At 53.6% G+C, this 22,359-nt stretch overlaps 1 protein-coding gene across 4 annotated transcripts in view; it reads left to right on the forward strand.

Annotated features, from left to right (window-relative positions):
* Nucleotides 1-22,359, forward strand: part of Pcnx2 (pecanex 2) — a 94,878-nt gene that overhangs the window by 53,814 nt on the left and 18,705 nt on the right. For all 4 annotated transcript variants that reach the window (XM_060391784.1, XM_060391785.1, XM_060391786.1 and 1 more), the window contains exons 21-25: nucleotides 1,153-1,330; nucleotides 4,495-4,603; nucleotides 6,375-6,504; nucleotides 11,486-11,544; nucleotides 14,997-15,212. In XM_060391784.1, coding sequence (XP_060247767.1) covers nucleotides 1,153-1,330; nucleotides 4,495-4,603; nucleotides 6,375-6,504; nucleotides 11,486-11,544; nucleotides 14,997-15,212 — 692 coding nt within the window. The remainder of the gene's footprint in view (nucleotides 1-1,152; nucleotides 1,331-4,494; nucleotides 4,604-6,374; nucleotides 6,505-11,485; nucleotides 11,545-14,996; nucleotides 15,213-22,359) is intronic.

Here is a 22,359-nt window from a genome sequence, read left to right on the forward strand (position 1 = left end):
GGAGTGGGAGGAGAAACACTCACAACCCCGCAGGCAGGTGCAGAAGTGGAAACGGCCTGACGACAGCGCCCATTTCTCTCCGTGTCTGGACATGATGCTGAGTCTAGCTGTGGACGAGGAGCTCACGGGGCGGACCTGCTGGGGTGGGACGCTAGGGCTTTGCAGCTCTCTGCACAATTCCTGGGGCATGCTCTCATGCGGCAGCCTCGAACCCAGACAGGCCCGATGGCACTGTGCGGGATCCAGAGGACCCAGGGCCCGGGTAGTGCCCTAACGGCCCTTCTGAACTGTGCTAAGACCTCTGGGTGAGGAGGGAAACCTTCCAGGAGGCGGAAACCTTCCAGGCCGCCATCCCAGGCTGCAGTCTGTCAGGGGGCAGGGGAAGGGGTCAGGACAGGAGCCTTCTTCCAGATCTAGTTGGCAGCCTGGACCTAAGAAGGAGGGCCTCAGGAGAGTCATGGGAACAACAGCCGAAGTAAACCCGCCCCAACCCTGCACCCAGAAAAGACACAAAAATATCTAAGAACAAGTCCAGTCCGTGGTTTTGGAGAAACTGAGGTCACGACACTCTGGTCTGGTTTTCTTGGAGTTTTCTCACAAACACTCAAAATTGCCCACGCATGACTCCATTCTTAGACTGTGTTCTCATGGAGCCTGGAGCAGAAAGCGCTGTTGGGGACACTGCTGGCTGCCTGTCCCCCAGGCATGTTTGGCCGGCTGCTGGCTGTCCCCGGGCATACCTGGCCCACGTCTGTCTACAGCCGCTCACCACCAGCCTGGTGCTGCCGCAGTGGGCTTGGCCTCCTACTTCAGTTACCATGAAGTCTGTGTGCTACAGACACAGCCAACCGGGCACTTCCTCCCTTGAGACTCTTCCCAGGAGACGGGTGTGTGCCAGGGTGACAGTTAAACCAACCGGGTAGAGAATGTCTCCAGTGGGGAGGAAGTGTGCCAGGGGATCTCCCTTGAAGGCCCCCCCACCCCTCGATGAGCACCCTGTCCGCTGAGGCCCTGTTTGCAGATGAGGAAGTACGGGACCTCCGCCGTGGCCCTGTGGGCCTGCACGCGGCATGGGGCACACTCAGGCCCAGGGGCCAGAGCGGTGGTGTAACACACTCACACTCGGTCATTGACAGAGCCTCTTTTCCGCAGCTGGGACATCTTCCTGATGACCACCGCGGGCATGAAGCTGCTGAGGACGTCCTTCTGCAACCCCGTTCATCAGTTTGCCAACCTGGGCTTCACCGTCATCTTTTTCCACTTCGACTACAAAGACGTCTCTGAGAGCTTCCTCCTGGATTTCTTCCTGGTGTCCATTGTGTTCACCAAGGCAAGTGTCTCGCTGGTTTCTGTCTTTTTTAACAGTAGGGAGGGCATGGCTCCTGTTGCCTGGTGTTTCCCGGGGGGAGTTAGAGAAATGCCCCTCACCAGAGAGCGAGAAGGGCTCAGACAGGCCAGGACAGGGCCCCCTGACGGCCAGCTTGAGGAGCCCGAGAGCTTGTAGGGCTACTGACAGGAGCGAGAGAGACACACAGGCAGGCACAGCGCCAGAAAACCCCAAACACAGCAAGTCTAAGCCACAGACGGCCACGGCTGTCAGAGCCCACAGCCCCATGTCTCCTCCTACGCCCACTAGCACTCGGCAGGTCCGTGTGCAGCAGGACAGTAAGAAGCAGCAGCTAGGACTCAGGGCAACGTGGCGCTCCCCCTCACGGAGGGGACCTGTGGCCACAGCTTCTGTATGCTGACCCCCAGCCAACCCTTCCCAGATTTTACCTCAGTGATAACTGCTCTCTTCTGAACCATGCTGATTCTCCAGACCTGGCTGAACGGCATCAATTACCCTAACAAGCAAAGGTTTTGCTTCATTGTGCTGGTCTCTTGTTAACTGAAACTGCTTCTTCAGCCCCAGATGGCCAGAAACCAAAGTTTTTAAAAATATCATATTAATGGCGCTTACAGAGTTGTTGGAAGACCCTCAACTTCCCTCTGACACTTCACAAGCCAGGCCTCTGTTGGTTGCTTTTTTTTAAAAAAAGATTTACTTATTATTTATATAGTATTTTGTCTGCACACCAAAAGAGGGCACCAGATCTCACTATAGATGGTTGTGGTTGCTGAGAATTGAACTCAGGACCTCTGGAAGAGCAGCCAGTGCTCTTAACCTCTGAGCCCTCTCCAGCCCCATGTCTGCATTTATCTAAGCATTACCTTTCAAGTTTCCACAACAGATCAAAAGTACCCAATGTTTTTCCAGACTCAAGCTCCAAAATCATCTACCTTCCTCTTGTATCATAGTACAAGACCTAAAAGCGATATAATGGAGTCCTTCAGAGCAAGACCCCACTCCTGATACCAATTTCTATTCTAGTTTCTCTTTTACTGAGAAAAAGCACTGATCTAAAGAAGCCTGGGAAGAAAGGGCTCATGACATCTCACTTCTTACAGTCAGTCTTAGGGTTTCACCAAAACCATGGCAACACTTACAGAAAAAAACATTTGAGTGGGGCCGGCTTGCAGCTTCAGAGATTTAGTACATTATCTTCATGGCGGGAAGCATGGCAGGGTGCAGACAGACATGGTGCTGGAGGGGCCGAGGTCTATGTCTTGACCTGAAGGGAGCGGGAGGAGACTATGAGGGTCACACCTATTCAAACCACCACATCAGCAGAGGAAGCCAAGGGCAGGAACACAGCCGGGACTGCAGAGGAAGGCTCCCCCTGACTCTGCCCAGTCTGGGTCTCCCTCCTGAGGGAGCAGGACCCTCCTACATCAGCCATTAATTAAGAGAATCCCAAAAACCTGCTCCAGAGCTTGTCTGATGAAGACAGTCCCCAGTGGAGACACCGCCTTTCCAGGTGTGTGCAGGCTGTGTCGAGGTGACAAAAACTTGCCAGCACAACCTCGGCTTATGACCTTCCCGAGTCCCCCTCGAGTGCTGGTGTCACAGGTGTGCAGCCGCACGCTCACGCTGTCCGCTGTCGGGGCTGGGGCCCAGAGCTCCATGACTCAGGAAGCCGCTCTGCCAGCCGAGCCCAGGGAGAGGTTTGCTCGGCCTCAGAGTTTCAGGAGACTCAGTCCACGGAGGCTGGGCAGCATCTCACCTTCTTGGCAAGTCAGTCCTGGCTTCCTCGTGGCTTCCTTTCCGATGCCCTTTCAGCTCTCTCCACCCGTTAGACAGACTTTGATGAACTCAGTTGAGGGCCAGAAAGAAGGGGCATACCACACAAGCATAAGGACATAGTCTGGACCCCAGAACCCACACAGAAGTTTGGATGTGACATGATATAATCTTAGCAACGGGAATGCAAAGACTCTCACTGCTGATGAGCTCAGCTGAACTAGTGAGCTCTTGGCTCTGGGAGAAACCCAGCTTCAAATATAATGGTGGCAGCCCTTGAGGAAAGACCCCTAACCTTCATCTCTGGCCTTTGACCACACACATGTACGCTCGCCAACACACACACACACACACACACACACACACACACTGCTCTGGATTTGGTCTCTAGGACCACTAAAGTCATGCATGGTGGCACATGGCTGTAATCCTAGCACTACAGAAGTTTAAGGTCATCCTTGACTAAATAAAGAGTTGGAAGGCCAAGAGTTGGAAAACCCTTGCAGTGCCCTGGGGTCTGTCTGGTCCGTCCAGATTTGGGGTCACAGTAAGCTGTGTGGGGAACACAATTGGCGGCTCAGAATATTTGATTGTGAGCAGGCCAAGGGTGTCAGGGTCTTCACACACCTTCCCACTGGCCTGGGACATCCAGAAACCCTTGGTCTTGGGTAACTTGTGCAAGAGGAGGCCGATGACCTGAGAAAACCGTAACATTAAACACGGAACTCTGGAGACATTGGCTCAACACAGTGCTTTTGCCAGCCAGAAAATTAAAATTAATGTGAGGCCATTTCCCAGTGAGTGATCGCTGCGAAACCACGAGGTGCAGCTTGTGGTGGAGGAACAGTCCACGTTCGAAGTCGCTGCAGCCGTCTCCAGACGGCTTCTCCTTGTTCTCCATGCGTGTGCGTGGATAGACTTCAAGAATATCCAGGTTCAGATTCCCAGAGCCTATGTGCAAGCCTCGAGTGGTGCACGCACCTGAGGCTACAGCTCTGGGTGGGGGTGGGAGCAGAGTCTTCAACACTCACACACACACACACACACACACACACACACACACACACGTGTAAGTAAATAAACAAATAAAGTGGACGGCGGCAGAGGAAAGACACAGGAGGCTGACTTCTGTTCTTCCCATGCATGCATACACGTGTTCACATGCACACACACGTGTTCACATGCGCACACACCCACTCAAAGCTGAGAAGCTCCCAGCACTGGGGTGTGCATGCTGTCCACTAAGAAGGTCCACTGGGAGGGACAGCAGGCAGGGCCGTGCGGGGTTCCTGCTCTGAGACAGACAGAGCATCCGGCCCGGTGCAGTGGCCTCCACTCGACACTCGGTGTGGCGCTGACTCTCTTGCTTTCAGCTGGAGGACCTGCTTTACAAGCTGCAGTTTGTGCTGGCCTACGTGGCCCCGTGGCAGATGGCCTGGGGGTCCTCCTTCCACGTCTTCGCCCAGCTCTTCGCCATCCCACGTATCCTTTCTGAGTGCCCTCACCTGTCAGCCTGAGGTCGAGTGTCATGGGGGGGGGCCCTGTGCTGACCCCGGCTGACCCCACAGTGACAGAGTCTTAATGAGTGTGCCAGAGCCCCGGTCCCCTGAGGCCACGAAGCTCAGTGTGTGCTCCTCTGGGCTCTGCCACGCTCAGTGCACACTCTGTGGTTGTTTCCCTTTTTCTTTTCCTCCCTCCCTTCCTCCTTCCTCCCTCCCTCCTTCCTCCCTCACCTTTTCCCTCCCTCCTTTCCTCCCTTCCACATTTTTATTTATTCAGCGGGAGGCATGGGTGGTGGCGTCAGGGTGAAGCTCAGAGGACAGTCTGTAGAAACTGGCTTTCCCCTCCAGCGTGTGGGTCCCAGGAGCAGGATCCTCCAACTTGGGGGCACGAATTAGCCCAACTTTTACTTTTCCTGAGCCTTCCCTTTCCTGACTCCAGGTGTGCAGCCAAGGGTTTGGCCTTTTCAATGGGAAACAACTGATTAAATCTCTGGGTTGACTTATGCACGCTTGTACAATCTATTCACCCTTAAATCTTCTGGGTGGGGTTGGGACGGACAATGTGCTTTTATTATGTTGCAATATAGTTATTAATCTGCATTACCAATACTAAAAAGTGTAGAATTAGATACAAGTGGAATTACTCCTAAACACTTCTGGAGAGTAAAAAGAAAATCACAGTCTCATCTATATCTACTGGACAGACCTGGTGTCTGTACATTTTTATGTGTTTCCACATAAAATGATAATTGGCTTTAATTCAATTTAATTCCATTCAAGCCAAGTTGGAGATGTCATTTCTAACAAGCACATTGACATGACAGGGATCACTAGATTTTTATGCCCAAATGTAGAGAAATAATAGAGATTGGTTAAGGAAATCTACTCTATTGCAAGTGATGCACACTTGCAATCCTAGTGTTCAGGAAGAACGGACAGAAAGAGCTGAGAAGCTCAGACCCACACAGGTCCAGGCCAGGCGGGCCCGAGCCAGAATGTGTCCTGAAACAAGAAAGAGCGAACAGACACCAGGACGCACTTAAGGAGAGGATTGCACACAGCTCTTGATGTCGGCCTGATGCGTGCCCCGCTGGTTTTTATACTGTGTGCCTGTGTTTCTGGTTACAAGGCTTAGGCGTGAGCATGCATTCCTGGGCCGAGCACAGCCTCAAGGTCAGATGCAGGGTGGACTCTGACATGGCGACCTAGTTGTGCTTGTGTCACCGTGACAAACGCTCAAACCAAAAGCAGCTCGGGGAGGACAGGGTTTCCTTGGCTCACGTCCAGCTCTTCAGGGAATGGTCACGAGGGGCAGCCAGGGCAAGAACTCCAGGCGTCCCCCCCTCATGCCGCAGTTAGGGCCAGTGAAACAGGAGCGCATGGGTGTCCACTCTCCAGGATGTGCATGGTGCCATAGTGACAGCTCGGAGGGACGCCTCCCTTCTTTGCCCCAGCCTTCATCCATTCCCTTCCTCCTCCCTCCTCCCTGGAGCTCCCAGCTTTTCATTTTCATTCAGTGTGTGTGTGCCCATGTGTGGGTGTGTACATACGTGTGAAAACCAGAGGTAAGCATTGGTGTCTTTATTGATGGCCTCCTTGTAGCCCAGGCTGGCCTTGAATTCCTGCTGTAGGCGAGGATAGCTTTAACTCCTTCTGCACCGGGGCGAGGACCACAGTTCTGTGACACAGGACCGGGAAGAGAGGTGAGACTCGAGGTGTCAGCTATTTCACCCTTAACAGCGTCCTCACAGACTCTGCCATGCTCTTCTTCCAGACCCTCGCCACCGCCATCTTCTCCACACCCCTGAGCCCCTTCCTGGGCAGCGTCATCTTCATCACATCCTACGCCCGGCCCGTGAAGTTCTGGGAGAGGAACTACAAGTAAGGACTTACAGGACGGCCGAGCATGCTCCTCATGACCCCACACCCACAGTCCACACCCTCTCTACAGTGTCCACAGCGTGAGCCTGGGACCTGCTGCTAGTGGAGAATCAGTCAGCTGCAGTGAAGTGTGAGTCAGTGGCCTCCTGCTAGTGTAACGTGAGTCCCTGACCTACTCTTGGTGCAGCGGAAGCAGTGACCTCTGCTTGTGTAGCGTGAGCCAGTGATCAGGGGCAGTGTGACTTGGGGTTCTGCTGTTAATCTAGAATTTGGCAGCTGGCTCTCAGCTGATGCCTAAGAGAGGCAACAGGAAGCCATGGACCGTGGCGTTGGTGTGCCGGGGTTGCCTGCTGGGGGTGGGGGGTGTCACAGCGTTTGTCTTTGTAGCGTCAGAGATTCGGCTCCGTGGTGTGTGTGCCAGGCCCACCATCGCAGCTCTGCACACATACACAACACCACTGAGCCTGCAGGGCACAACAGGCAAGAGAGCACGGCCTGGGGTTCCCCTTCCCCTCAGAGTCTGAACCAGCCACTCACTGCTCCCGGGAAGCGTGGCAGAACGGGGCATTTGCTGTTGTTGTTGACAATAAGGACAGAGTGCTAAGCTCTCTCTACTGCGCATCAGCAAGGGCAAACACGGGCGCAGTGGCCGGCTGAGGAGCCATTCCTTTCTTTCTGAGACTGAGTCTAATGTACCCCTGGTCTGGGCTCAAAACCCTTACAGCTAAGGATGTCCTTGACTTTCTGGTCATCCGCCTGTCTCTGCCTCTCTGGCGCTGAGATCACAGGCAGAGCCAGGGTCTCGTGTGTGCTCGGCTGGCACGCTGCTGTCCCCAGCCCTCGAGGCCTGCCTTCAAAGACCTGCTGGTGAATTAGGAGGTGTGAGCAGGACCGTCCTCACCTGGGCGGAGGCCTGGTTCACACATGCTGTGCTGGTGCTTGGTTCAGCGGCCTCTGAGAGAGGTCAGCCTGAAGGTCAGACTAGCTTCTGGTTTCTGCTGTGAGGCTCTTACTGAGCCAACCAAGCCTGTGCCCCACACAGGAAGTGGGCGTTATGAAAACACGGAGCCCTGGGCTCCAGCCCTCAGTGCCAGCAGCTGCGGCTCTGTCCTCCCTTGTTGGTGAGTCAGTGACAGTGAGACCTGTTTCATCATCTCAGACAAACAGAGCTGGCATCCTGCCCACAGTAAGCGCCATGTGTGTCCAGGCTATTGAGACCCTCAGGCAGCCTAGCATGGCCACCCTGCAGAAGGAGCCATGCCCACATGAGGCTGAGGAAAGGGTGACCTGACGGAGCACACACTTCCCCGAAGACTGGGCTCAAGGGGAGTCGAGCTGGGCAAAACTCAAGAGGCGGAGGCTGAGACCTCAGGGCATCTTGACAGCCCCCCATGCTGAGCTGCCAAACCCAGGGTCTCTGTGACAGCGTGAAGGAAGAGTGCCCATCCTCAGGCTGCAGAGAGCAAGGTGAGGGGCCACAGTGCACAGTCCCAGTGAGGCCTCAGCTCGGAAGGCTGGGTCCCCAGTCTTTCTCTGTGCCCTCGGGCTCTCAGCAGCTCTGCTTCTGTGAGGGAGGCGGAAGAGCAGACACGTGGTTCCGAGGGGGCTCAGAAGCCTGACTGGGGCTGGGAAGCGCTGACTCAGTCTTCCTTATGTGTGACCACGGGACCCCTGTGGCCACCTGTCCCACGTTAAAGGATGCCAGCCGAGGGCTGTGGTCTAGCGGTGCAAAGGCGACCAGGCAGAGACAACCTTGCTCACCCCTGGGCACTGAGCATCACAGCCGCAGCGTCTGAAAACCACTTTTGCATTTCAGATTTCTGGGTCCCCAGAGCAGTTTGCTGCAGCCAGGGAGACCGTGGGGAGAAAACTGCTCTGGGGTTTGGGAAAAGGGAATTCTTTGCAGATTTTAAGGGAAATTCCTCTGGGCCTTGGGAGACAGCCATGGGTAACCTGCATGTGAGTCCCGGGACTAGCATGGTGGACGGAGAAAGTGGAACCCTGAGTTTTCCTCCACACATGCACAAACTGAACAAGGGTACTAAATTTTAAGTAAAATTATTTAGGCAGAAAAGTAAGCTGTTAGGGAGCCTCCTCTGAGGAGGCTGTGCACACCTGTGCACACCTCAGGTTTCAGTGTTGCAGTCTTCAGGACAGCCACGACTCTGCTCCCTGCCACATGGCTGAGGAATCACCATAGGGGAAACCAGGAAGATGAGGGATGGCTGGGCAAAAGGACTGTGCCAGCTCCGTGTTGACCTCTGACCCTTTGCTCCTGCAGCTGGAGGTCATCACAGCCTGTTTTAGAATCTGAAAGATGAAGTCTGAAGTAAATTTCCCTCTAATATTGTTGAAACTTAAAAAAAATCAAGGTTTTTTTCTCTGTAACTGAGCTGTACAACCGTCTTCTTAGAGAGTTACCACAACTCCGTGTGTGCGTATGGACTTGCGGAATGTTTACATACTGTAGCAGAAAACTGGGATAACAGATAAGCCCTTCTCTTGTGCCCACTGAAGTTTAGTAAACAAAAACTCCAAACCAAGCACGCAGAAGGAAGTGCTTTAAAAACTGCCCTGGAGACCAATGAAGTGGATAGGAGATGACAGAGACCAATGAAGTGGATAGGAGATGACAGGATGGCTGAAACCCGACCAGGGACTTTGAGATCAGCAACGCTGCGGCCCTGCCAGGACAGAAGAGACACAGTCCTTCCAAACCTCGGGACAAACGCCGGCTGTCGCATCCCAGCCAGAGCCATTTGCAGCTTAAAGCATGAAGTGTGTCCCTTGAGTAGCCAGTGTGTGCTGGGAAAGGGAACACAAAACAGTGCCAGCAAAGGAAGTTACTGTAAAACTGCTTAAGCCTGTGTGCCAGAGCAGGGGGTGGCTGGAGGCGCTGTCCTGGTGACACCGGACAGGCGGGGAGGAAGCAGCTCTGCACCCCACACTAACACAGGAGGAGGTGCGGCAGGTCAGCAGCCCGTCTGCAGAGACCTCAGAGGCCGGTGGAGGGCCCTGACCTTGTCCACGGGACGCCATAACTCTGTCAGACAACTTTTGGAAAAAAAAAATCTCACCCACATGTACATGCTCAAGTAATTTCCTGCATCCCTGAGATGGGGAAGGGTGAGGTGAAAGCAGGAGATGCGACGTGATGCGATAGTTAGGGCAGAAATCCAATTACAGAGCTAATTAGCACCTGTGAGCGGCAAGCCCCAGGTTTCCAGGCCCACCTCACTGGAGGAGAGCTCAGGCTGCCCAGGGCACCGGAAGCTGGCCTCCAGGGAGATGGAGATGCCCCAGCTGAGCCATTGCTCAGGACTGGTACTCTGTGTTCCAAGCAGGCTGTCACCTCCGCAAAGATAACCTTGCCAGTGGACAGAGCTTCACAAAGCATCTGCGTTCCCTCAGGAGCTGGATAATTGACTTCCTTCTGGCTCAGGCCCACTTTAAAAATTGTTTATTCCGAAGCTGGAAATTCCATTTGTCCTAGGTCTTAAGGTGAAATTAAAATTCCGTTTAGGGACCAAGTACCCAGACATGGGATTTCAACCTTCATTATGGAGGAGTCTGTTGTTTGCTTGGTTTTCTGCTGCCCTGGGCTCTGCTGTTTTGATTGCTGCTGTGAGGCTGTTCAGGAGGAAACTGAGGCAGGATGGAGCAGCATGGCCTTCAAGGGCCACGAGCCCTTCTCTGTCCTCCCGTGGGATCTTCCACCAGCTTCACACTGGACCCTGCGTAGGTGGTTGGCAAGTGTCTGAGGCAGACAAGGAAGTAAACAGTGCTTTTGATTTTCTTTTTAATACAAGACATTTCATTGATCAAAATATAATCCCACCCCAGTATTCTCATTATTAGCTCCAATCCCCAGGAGGCAGCTTCAGCCAAGAGGTCTGCGTTGGGATGACCTTCCCGACAGACACTCAGATTTTCAGTTAAGTTACACTGATATGTCAACGATTGTAAAAGTCTAGGTCAAGTGTGCAGCACCAGAGGCCACTGGACGGGCCTGGAGATGGCACAGCCAGGAAAGCGCCCTGGAGGCTGGGGTTCTGGGTGCAGATCTCTAGAACCCAGACAGAAAGGGCAGTGGCGTGAGCCTGTGACCCCAACATCAGGAAGCAGAGACAGCAGAGTCTCGAAAGCTAACAGGCCGGTGCCTGGCCTGTGTGGTGAAGCTGCTGGCTAGTGAGAGGCCCTGTGTCACACAGAAGGAGAGGAGCGCCTGAGGACCAGCAGCCTAGACTGCCGTCTGCTGAGCATCTGCGCCAGCCGCCCTCAGATGTCCTGCATGGCAGACATTCACATCACGAGTCATAACCGTAGCAAAAATACAGTTAGGAAGGAGCAACAAAATAACTTTTATGGTTGGGGGGCACCACAGCATGAGGAACTGTGGTGGCGTTAGGAAGGCTGAGAACCACGGATCCGTGCACAAGCTGCTCAGGGAGACTTGCTGGTGCTCCCAGAGCCCAGAGCGAACGAGGAGGCGAAGCGCCCGATGCTGAGAGCCGGAAGCAGGAAGCTGCCTTCCTAAGTCTGTAAGAGTCCTTCTCAACCACAGGAAGGGCCGGGAGTGTGCCCCAGGGTGCACAGCCCGGGGTGGACATGGCTGCCCACGGCCACTGCCCAGAACCAGCTGGAAGCAAAGACACTTAGTGTAAACAACGGGGCTGGCGGGTTCTCAGGGGTGCCCGCCATGCTGGGCGCCCAATCCTAGTGCCCACGTGGTCGGAGGGGAGCACTAACTCCTGCACGTGACCTCCACGTGATGTCATGCTGTGTACACGTGCATACACGTAGGCCCTTCCCTGAGCCCCGTGCTGCCTGGAGGTGACGGTTCCTCTCGCTCGGCCGGGTTGGCCAGGGGGGTGTTCGCCCTGTACTCACCTGCACACCCCCGCTCACACCTGTTCTGTACACCAGCTCTCTAACGGCAGGGATCTAACCGTGACCTTTCGCCTTTCTGTGACCCTTCTAGTACGAGGCGCGTGGACAATTCCAACACCAGACTGGCCGTGCAAATGGAGAGAGACCCAGGTAAGCACGTTTTGTGCTCTCTTTAAACTCTGTGCTTCTTTTGTTGGTCGGATAAGTACCAACGGCGGCATTCTGCATGCTCCGGGCAGAGGCAGGGCGTGTCCCGGTAAACACACGGACTGCAGGGCAGAGCTGCGCGAGAATGCGCATCCATCCCCACCCCCACGGTTCACTTAGAAATGCGCTTTCTTCATCTGGGATTGGTTAACGACTGTGTCCAGCTAACCTGGGAAACCTGTTACATTGTTAGTGTGTGGTGGACATCAGCAGACTTTTACCCTGAGAGCTGGCCTCTCGGGAGGACGTCCTTTGAGCTGGGAATAGTCACACACAGGCCAGAAACTCAGACCAGCCCTTAGCATGGCTGGGCCGTGCCTTGGCGCTGTGTCGGCCTGCCTTTGAGTAAACCATTGAGCACTGGGAGCTGGGCAGGAGGCTTGGTGGGCACTAGGCCGTGGGCTCACCTGGCAGAAAAGCTCTTCACTCTTTTCTTTCAGTAGTTTAGCCATTTTTTCTTTCTTCCTCATGCCAGAACGTCAATTTGCAGTGTAATTTTGTTTAAGGTGGTCAGCTGTGTAGGCCTCACTCTCCTTGTTTTCGGGAAGAACAGTGTCCTGTGTCCATGCGAGCTATCCATGAGGATGCTCCGAGGGTGCCATGTTGCAGGAAAGTGCTGCACATGGAAAATGTGTGCAGTTCCTCTAACCCACCTTCGGCCCCGCTTTGTAGCACAAGCCCAGACTATCACCCCTGCCTCCCAGGATCTGTGCTCTCAGGGCCAGTGTGAAGCTGGTCACCACCACCAGCGTCATCCTAGCAGAGCCCCGGGAACGATCAGACAGAACCCAGAAAGCCTGCTGAATGCATCCCGCTCTCCATCTGAAGAGTCATGCGTCCGAGAGCAAGACGGTCTCTAGCAAACTGCACAGACAATTAGCACAGTCACAGTGTAAAGTGTGGAAGCACAGGCTTCTCATTTACGGGGCTCTGTGTGAGTGTGTAGGGAACAGAGGAGGGGGGACGCCCCGGCATGCAGCCGTGGGACCCGGCGACATGGCAGGCCCAGTGTGTCAGGCACAGCGGCACACCCGTGCCCGGCCACCCACAAAGCTCTCATTTCCCTGATGAGGCAGATGTGCGGCCAGGATGGACGGAGAAGGTGCTCTGAGCCAACATCTGCTTTAGTCAGTGTGCTTGCATGTGGCGCAGCGTGCAGTAAGGGAGGGCCGGCTCTCACCCGGGTCTCCTGTGTGTGACGCAGTGTGCAGTAAAGGAGAGCCGGCTCTCGCCCGGGTCTCCTGCGTGTGACACAGCGTGCAGTAAGGGAGGGCCAGTTGTAAGGGAGGGCCGGCTCTCACCCGGGTCTCTGTGGAAGCGCAGGAACTGAAGGTGGCCGTTGACTGGCACCTCTGGTGGCTGCGGGTTCACCATGGCAGTGAGTGTCAGAGCTGCTTCACTGTGACAATAAGTGGAAGAGCCGGCCGTCAGGCTCGCACACGGAAGAGCACGTGCTGCCGCCGTGTCTGAAGTTCCCTCTGTCCATGTAAACAGCTCACCGATGTCTCAGCTTCTCACAGCTGCTTCCCAATAGCTCCAGCACCGGGTCAGGGGCTCAGTGCCTCATAGCCATCCCACAGTTCCTTAGCAACAGCCTGGTCCTCTTCCTGGGACACCTCCTCCGGGAGGCCAGCCCTGCCAGCCCTGTGCGTGCTCTGTTCCCCACGGGTGGACGGAGGAGCTCTGGCCCCACCACAGCCTTCGTGGTCAACCTCAGAGACCCGGTCTCCTCTCTGAAGACAACCACAGAAGCCAGAGTTTTGCCTCTAGGCCTTGACTCCACTCCTGCCTGGCTTTCCTGGGTTCCCTGCTCCCAGGATCAGATTCTTATGTTTCTCTTTGCCTTCCCAGGCCTTCTCTGACCCACCTGAGTGCATGAGAAAGGACTTCCCATCTTGTCCAGTCTTCCACTGGGAAGCTTGTAGCCTCACCTTGAGGCAGCCCACAGAGGGAGCCAAAGTCCGAGCCTAGCAAGGGGAACACAGCTATGAGCACGGCCCTAGCCCCTCTACATGCGGCCTGGCCTCCCTGGCCACCTCCTTCTCCCGCTCTGGCTCCCACCATCCCCCAGCTCAGTGCTGGGTGCTGGCCAGCGAGCAGCTGTCAGCAGAAAAGAGCCTGGGGCGGGAGGTAGACACAACGCCCCCACTCCATGCTAGGGAGACACGGATGGACAGAGGTGGTGGGGTGCTGGGCAGGGCCCAGGTATGCACTGGAAGGATGTGAAACTGGTTTTGCTTCACAGTGGTTTTACTCATGACTGTGCATACGGAGACAGCAAAGTCCTTCTTATACAGGGAGCTGAGGAGCAGTTGAGACAGGAGAAGGTACAAGTCCAGAGTTCGGGGCGGGGGGCGGTGTTACTTTTTAATCTATTTTATTGGGGTCCTTATACCTCTACCTTCTTTCTTCACCCCAATCCTTCCAACACCAGGCAGGAAAGAGAGAAAGTTAGTGGGAAAAGGGTCATAGGTCTCTTAGACTACTTCCTGCTGGTCAGGGCCGTTGGGCTCCTTGGGACAAATCCAGTCTCCATGTTGGGCTATCTCCAACTTCTTCTCATCAAACTGCAGCAGCTGCAGCCAGGAGCCACGGGGAAGGGCAGCTGCTGCTTTCCTCTTCCTCAGAACCTCCCAACCCCCTTTCTCCCCCAGGCCTCTCTCTGGGCTCTGCCCTGTATTCCCTCTCAAAGTCCTTAGAATTAAAGTAGCTGCAGCTGGCAGAGGCCACGCCCCTGTCACAGCCCACATGACACCCCATCACAGTCCACTGGAGGCTAACAGTCTGTGCTGTGGACGGTCTAGAGCAGCCGCAGATCCACACCTGGGTCAAACAGAAACATATTCACACAACTGACTTAGTTAAAGACACCAAAACTCCCACTACGTGTTTGTGTGCACAAGCTCATTCGAGCATGTGTGTCTGTGGGTGTGTACGCATGTGTGTTCGCCTGAAGGCAGGTGTTATTCCTCAGGAGCCATCTATGTTGTTTTGAATCGGGGTCTTTCACTGGCTTGGAACAAACTCAGTGAGGTAGGGTGTCCGGCCAGTGAGCCCCAGGAATCAGCTCTCCCTGATTTCAAGGTACTTGTTATTATGGTTCAGGAGGACAAGCACAGTTGTCACACTTGCAGGCTCTGCCTGCCTGTAAGGTCAGAGTGTAGCACTCAACACAGGATTGTGTAAGTAATTTGCAGCAATTACATAGACAGTAATGTACCTGTCTGAGGGTTGCCACAGGGTCTAGAGGGGAGACAAGAAGGTCTCAGGATAACCCACCAACGGGGAGAACCCAGAGATCGGGGAATCCACAGAGCCCGCCCTTCCCCAGAGGGCGGTGCGCTGGCTGTTTCAGGTCTGAGCTAAGATGGCGAACCTCTGGTTTATGTCCTCAGGGAGCGATGACAACAACCTCAACTCCATCTTCTATGAGCACCTGACCCGGGCGCTGCAGGAGTCGCTCTGCGGGGACCTGGTGCTGGGCCGCTGGGGGAATTACAGCTCCGGAGACTGCTTCATCTTGGCTTCGGATGACCTCAACGCCTTCGTCCATCTGATCGAAATTGGCAACGGTCTTGTCACCTTTCAGCTTCGAGGCCTGGAGTTCCGAGGTAGGGCCCCTCGTGTGCCGGGAGCTGGGCCATGGACTGGGCCGTGCAGAGCGGTGCTGGGATGAGGTGGGACAGTGCAGGACATTGCTCAGAAGCCGCCATCAGAAAGGGAACCAGCCCAGTCACCAAAGCATGAGGATTCTCAAGGAGGACAGGAGTTGGTTTTCCAGTGCTCAGCCAGGGAGGCTCCCAGCCACCAACTCAAGTTACAGAGGGTCTGGTGTTATTTGGCCTCTGTGGGCATGTGGACTCTCATGTGCAAATGCAAATACATACACAGAAACAAAAATAAAACAAATCTTTTAGGCAACAAGCCATGAACAAAGGACCCGGGGCTGTTCTGCTTGGTGGAAATTAAGGCTGGCTCTACTTTCCAGCAGGCACTCTGACATAAGCATGCCCCTGTCAGCTGGAGAAACAGTGCTGCCGGCTGACCTACCCGGGTGGGAGCACTCTCAGCTCGAGGGTGCAGAGCCACACCTGCTGGGGCGCATTCCACACCACGGGGACCACGTCCCCTTAAACCGAGAGTCTTGACAAGCCTTCCTCTCTGAAGTGGCATTAGCCGAGTTGTTTTCCTGCAGCATCGAGAAGATAATTAACACAGAGACAAGTCCAGTGACAGCTTGGAGTCAGAGAGTAGAAGACAGTCAGGTCACCCTTCCCTGTGTGACGGTGACAGGTTTGCTGGGGACCAACCTCCCCACAACATTTGGGTTTCTGAAACCTCGAAGGGTGAAGTATAGAAGGGGTTCCTTTTGGGCTGCTGTGGTTTGTGCGGTTAATCCCAGTACTCAAGAGCCAGAGGCAGGAGGGTCTCTTGTGAGTTCAAGGCCAGCATGGTCTACAGAGAGAGTTAGAACAGCCAGGGCTGCACAGAGAAACCTCTCCAGAAAAAAAACAAAAACAGAAAGAAGAAGAGGAAGAGAGGGAGGAGATGGAGGAGGAGAAGAAGGGGATGGAGGAAGAGGAGAAGATGGAGGAAAAGGAAAAGGAGATGGAGGAAGTAGAGGAGGAGGTGGAGAAGGAAGAGGAGGAGGTGAAGGAAAAGAAGGAGGAGATGGAGAAGGGGATGGAGGAGTTAGAGGAGGAAGAGGAGGAAGAGGAGGAGGTGGAGGAGGAGAAGAAGGAGATGGAGGAGGTAGAGGAGGAGATGGAGGAGGAAGAGGAAGAGGAGATGGAAGAGAATGAGGAGGAGATGGAGGAGGAGGAGGAAGAAGAGGAGGAGATGAAAGAGGATGAGAAGGAGATGGAGGAGGAAGAAGAGGAGGAGGAGGAGATGGCAGTGGCTTTTGGGAGTTTGCTCAGGTTCGTTGCTTTGTCTTCCTCTATCAGCCACAGTGGGAACGTCACTTGACTGTAAAATCAGCGCAGCAGCAATGTCTTGATCGGAAAACGGTAGCTAGCTTGCCTGGATCCCACACCTTCTCCTACAGTACATTTTCTCTGACCTAGTTAGATCATGGTTTTAAATATAGAGGCTTAAAAGCCCTGTGGCTTAACGAAATTCAAGTTCTGGGCAAAAACTCAGTTGACCCAAGGGGCTGTTGTGGGGTTTGTTTCTCTTTGCAGCGTTTATTACACTGTTCTCACAGAGGGCCGGCTGTCTCCTTGGCTGGTGTTCTGGATTTCTCTTTCCCCATTCTACCTTTCTTCTGAATTCCCTGTTTTCTGAAAGATCAGGTTTTATTTTGGCCAAATTTAATTTACTGTGGCACTGCCTGGGGCAATCAAAAAGAGCAGAGAGATGAAGTCTCTCACTGTCTTCTGGAAATCTACTGATGAAGCCAGTACAGGAAACAGGTACTGTTTGCACATTCACAGCTTACTCTCCTCCCCCTCAGGCCCCTGTCCCTTCCTGCTGTCCTCCCTCCCTCCATCCCTCCCTCCCTCTCTCGTCCTTCTTCCCTCCTTCCCTCCCTCTCTCCCTCTTCTTCCCTCCCCCTCCTTCCCTCCCTCCCTCTTCCTTCTTCCCTCCCCCTCCTTTCCTCCCTCCCTCCTTCCTTCTCTCCCTCCCTCCGTCCCTTCCTCCTTTCCTCCCTCCCTCCTTCCTTCTCTCCCTCCCTCCGTCCCTTCCTCCTTTCCTCCCACCCTCTCTCAAACCACAGATCAAACTCAGAACTCACACACTCCAGGGAATACTGGGCTATACTTTCTTAGGAAGAAAGAAAACCACCAACCTGGGGTCACAGGGAAGAGAGCCTTCTGTCTCCCCCACCCCCACCCCACCCAAACCCCGACCCCCCCCTCCCCCGAAAGAGAAGCATTTGTTAAAAGGAGGTCTTAGGTCAAGCTACAGAAGTCAATCCATGTTAGCATAAGAGGAGAAGGCTTTGTCGAAAAACAAATCCAGGGATAAAGATTTTCTGAGCAGAGTGAGAGGGCCTGTGACTTCTGGGAAAATTCAACCTCTAAAATCACACAGCACGGGCTGGAGAGATGGCTCAGTGTTTAGAGCACTTGGCACTCTTCCTAAAAAAATTTTTATTTCAGTCCTCAGCACCCACTCCAGGGGGTCTGATGCCCTTTTCTGCCCTCTGTGAGCACTTGCAGATACATGTCACACATGTACATACATACATATACATATACATATACATATACATATACATACATATACACACACACATACATACACGCACACACACACACACACACATCTTAAACCCACACGGCAGCTGCGAGGACCCAGAGCTGTAACTGCGTCATTTGAACACTGGCTGCTGCTGCCCCCAGAGAGCAGAGAAACAGCCTCTGCCAGCACCTCTCCCCCGAAATGCTCCCCTGCCTTCCTGTCTTTCTGTGCTGTCAGCTTAGAGTCCTGGTGGAGTGCACCAGATCACCAAAGTCAAGGCCACATACATGTGATCCGGGTCAAAGGCCATCTGGCTTATAGTGAGGGGTGAGAGTTCCCTGGTGGGCACGTCCTCGAGAGAAAGGCAGCTGCAACAGCACAGCTGAGCAGAGTCCGTGCAACAGCGTGCTGCTACTGAGCAGCTGTGGAGGGCACAGCCCGCTCCACGTAACCTCACTGGGGCACAGCCAGCGTCACTTTGTGCACTGCTTCAGGTGACAGAAAGCAGAAGAGGGCAAGGAAGGCTGTCCCAGGCCGGGTGTTGGCACAGACAGGCCCTCTCCTCTCTAGTGTATGGCCCAGGAGTGGCTCCCTAGAAGCAGGCAGAGCTCTTGCTAGCTTTCCCCATCTGTCTGGGGTCCTGCGGTCAGCCAGGTGACCTGGGCAGGGGCGGAGGCATTTCTGTGGGAAGAGGGTAGGATGTCTAAGGATCTCCTGTGCCGCTGAGAGAAGGGCACCCACCCCACCAGCGCCCTGTAAGGGTTGACGGGCCGATACCAGCTGAAAACTCAAGTAAGGAAATGGACAAATCACGGGAGAAAGTCAACGAAGCTGGCAGCTTCGTGGCTCTGGGTACCGCCTGATGGCCTTGTCCATGAAATCTGTGCCTCAGTATCCGCTTGGTTCTCAGACACTAGTTACCTGGGGCCTTATTCCTCCTGACTCTCATCAGCCTCCTAAAAGCTGCATGCCGCCTTTCTAATGGGAAAACCAAGCTAGTTTTCAGATCAGGGTCTTCAGTGGACATCCCGAGGGACTTGGCATGCCAGTGCCGCAGTCCTCCGCCCCAGCCCGTCCCTCCTGAGCCTAGGTGCGACAATCCACCAGTCTTAAAGACACAGTGGCGCCACCATGTGGCACACCTGGGAGGGAGCCAGAGTCTCTTCTGTGCCGCATTGATAGAACCACTCCTGGAAAGCAGGTGGCTTTGTGCCTGACCTGGGACTCAGAACCACTGCTGGCCTCAGGGGGCAGTAAGGCAGCCGTCAAATCCCTGCTTTGGTGCTCGCCAGCGTTGGGCACAGTCCTGTCACACTGGTGTCAGGGACACTAGCTCCTCACCGTCACAGGACTCACCAGGCAAATGTGCTCAGCATTGGGTGTGAAAGTTGGTATGAGTGAAAAACTCACTTAGATTGCTGGTGACAACTTTAGACAGATGAGTGGTTTTCCCTAAGCCACTCCAGTTCTGTGAGTGAACATGGGGGCTAACCAAGGAAGTGCAGGGTCTCGAAGGAAGCCGAGCGCAGGAAGCTCCAAACACTTGCATGTGCAAGGGTGTGACAAAGACCACAGTGCTTGGCCACCCTGAGAAGGAGCAAACAAGTGAGGACATGGAAAGCAGGGTCCCAGGGACAGTACCAAGGACCTGTGAGCCCAGGAAGGGGCGGTGACCACAGGAGCTGGAGGACTACAAGTTCTTGTGGTCACTGAAGCTGGATGCTGTTTAGTGGGATGAAAGTTTTGATAAACATGACAATGGGGAGAAGAGGGAGGGACAGAAGACAGGAAGCAAGGGAAGAAAGGAAATAGAAAGGAAGAAGGGGGAGGGGAGAGGGAGGAGGGAAAAGGAAGGAGGAAGGAAAGAGAGAAGGGAGAGGAGAGAGGAGGGAAGATAGAGAAGGAGGAGAAAGGGGGAGGAAAGAGGGGTGTGGAGAATGAAGAGAAGGAGGAAAGAGGGGAAGGGAAAAGGAGAGAGAAGGGAGGGGAAGAGGGAGGGGATTAAGAAAGGAGAAGAAGGAGGAAGTGAAGAGAAGAGAGAGGAGAGTGAGGAGGAGGAATGCTAAATTTAAAAAAAGATGGAAATAAACATCTAAACATTTTTAAAGTCTATTTGTAGTTAAATTTTTAAATCTCACTTTCTCAGAATCCCTTTGAATTTTAATGTGCCCTCCCCTCCCCCCCAGGCCATTTTGGCAACTCCATGTCTTGGAGAACCTCACAGAAGAGACACTGGCAGCACAGACAATTACTTGGAGAGAGCCACCCATTCCCATCGGTGCTGGACAGTATCAGAAAGCAAGATTTATGCTCCTGTGTATGGGAGATGTTATCAGCCCGCTCACAGTCTGGCTGACCCCATGATCACTGGCCCACAGGGACCGGTGAAAATACCCGTGCAGCCTAATCTCATCAAAAGCAAACCCAGCCCAAAGCTTTATCTTAACGGGCGGGGCCACATACAGCTCTCCCACTAATCTTGAAACTCTCTGGAGTTTTCTTCCTCTTGGCAACAGCCAACTCTTTGTCATAACTTCAGGTTTTATGTCTGCAAAGCGTGAGCAATCCTCTGACTCTGGGTTACAAACTCCATGCAGGAAACAGAGTGATGTCTCCAGAATGCTGGCACACACTGTTTCCTTCATTTCCATTTAGAGGAGCCTAAGGTATGCTGGTGGGAGTGGGAGGACAAGGGTAGCAGGGGGTGTCCTGGGCACCAGCAGAGTCTCTGCTGCCTTCGCATCCAGCCCTGAGAGGAAAGCTGAGAGGAGGAGGCCGTTTGGAATGACCCCCTTCCTCAGAGTCCAGTTGGCTGCGCTTCTCCTGCAGCCTGGAGATGGAGAGAAAGCTGGGTCTTATCTGCGATGGTCACAGATCTACGCATTTCAGCATTCTTCCTGAGCTGCCCCGAATACCTGGAAGCTCTGATTGTTTCCACTTTTTTACGCATATTTGTGTGTAGATGTGTGTACATTTTTGTGTAGGACATTGGTGTAGGACATCTGGTGCTTTATTCAGTGGTTCACCACATCACTTTTACTGTTGTTGAGACAAAGTTTCGCACTGAACCTGAGCTCAGTGGTTTGGTGGGTTGGCTAGCTAGCAAGCTCCAGGGTTTCCTGTCTCTGCATCCCAGATGCTGGGATTATAGGCACGAGCCCCACTCCTACATGAGGGTGCTGGGGTCAGAACCCAGATTCCCAGACTCCTGCAGCCCACTTGAGCCAGCTCTCAAAGGTGCTTGCTTTTCATTGGAGAGCATTTACCATTCAAGACGCTAGCTTTTCATTACAGAAGACCAGACCTATCTCAGGAACATGTGGCTTTGGGGAACTGCAGTGTCTATTACAAAAAGCTAGTGTTGGCCTCTCCCACCATAGCTGGGTTGGCTCCTGCATTCTGTGACATGCCTGAGCGTGGCCTTTCTAAGCTGGTGAGAGCCACTTAAATGGATGTTGTCCAGAAACAAAATTTCACCATGGAGAACAGTGCTCTTCACCTAAAGGCTTCAGCACCAGGTTTGAAATCTAGTTTGCCCAGCACTATACTAGGAAATGCTTGTTCTTAGAGCCTTATCCAAATACAAAGCAAATTTCTTCAGACTCCGTGGAATAAAAAATTGTCATATATATATATATATATATATATATATATATATATATATATATAAAAGCTTTCCACTGTGCTCAGAAAGCAAACAAGTTCTAAATCACTGTAACATTCTTAAATGCTTTTTCTTTTCTGCTCCTGCACACTGGGCCAATACTTCCCAAGGTCATTGCTAAAAGACAGCTGCTCCAGTGTTGCTGAAGAATGAGATTAGGAAGCGCAGGAGAAACTGCTTATGAAAGCAAGACAGTTTGGAGCTTGGGGTGGGGGCCAGCAAGCCAGCAGGGCCTCTGGCTTTGTCTATGCTGGGAGAGATCAGAGATCACACCCAGAGACCAGTGACACCACCAAGGTCACAGAGCACAGCCATGTGGGTCCTGGTACCAAGCCAATGTCCCTGGGATTCGTACAAAAGCCTTTACCTGCTGAGCCATCTCACTGCCCAGGAAGCCGGCTAGAGTTTATCAGTAAACATGCTTTATGACCCCACTCAAACCCACACTAACCCAAGCCTTATCTACTTTTTGTTGTTGTTTTGGTTTTCTGGAAGCAGGCTGGCTCCAAATTCACAACGTGGCTGAGGAAGGCCTTGAACTCAGTCATCCTGCCTTCACCTCCCAAGTGCACCAACATGCTTTATGTCACGCAGCACGAGGGCTGAGGCCCACGACCTCGTGTGTGCTAGGCAGATGCTCTGTCTGCTGAGCCACACCTCACTCCTTTCGTGGTGAAGAAAAGCTTTAGAAAGCACAAGTTGGATCCCTTAGCTCAGTGTCGTTCTGCGAGTGACCCTTTGCGTGGGCTTTGGGCTGAAGCTGCCCTCTGCTTCACTGCTGTGTGGGTTCTAGACACCCCAGTGTGAGATCAGACACCCGTGACAGTAGCTGGGATTCTGCTAAATGGGCTCCTGTAGATTTCTAGACCCTGGGCTTGGTCTTTTGATCCTATGTGCAGGGTGTCTGT

Source organism: Meriones unguiculatus, chromosome 10 (genome assembly GCF_030254825.1).
Source record: "Meriones unguiculatus strain TT.TT164.6M chromosome 10, Bangor_MerUng_6.1, whole genome shotgun sequence".
Taxonomy (NCBI): Eukaryota; Metazoa; Chordata; class Mammalia; order Rodentia; family Muridae; genus Meriones; species Meriones unguiculatus.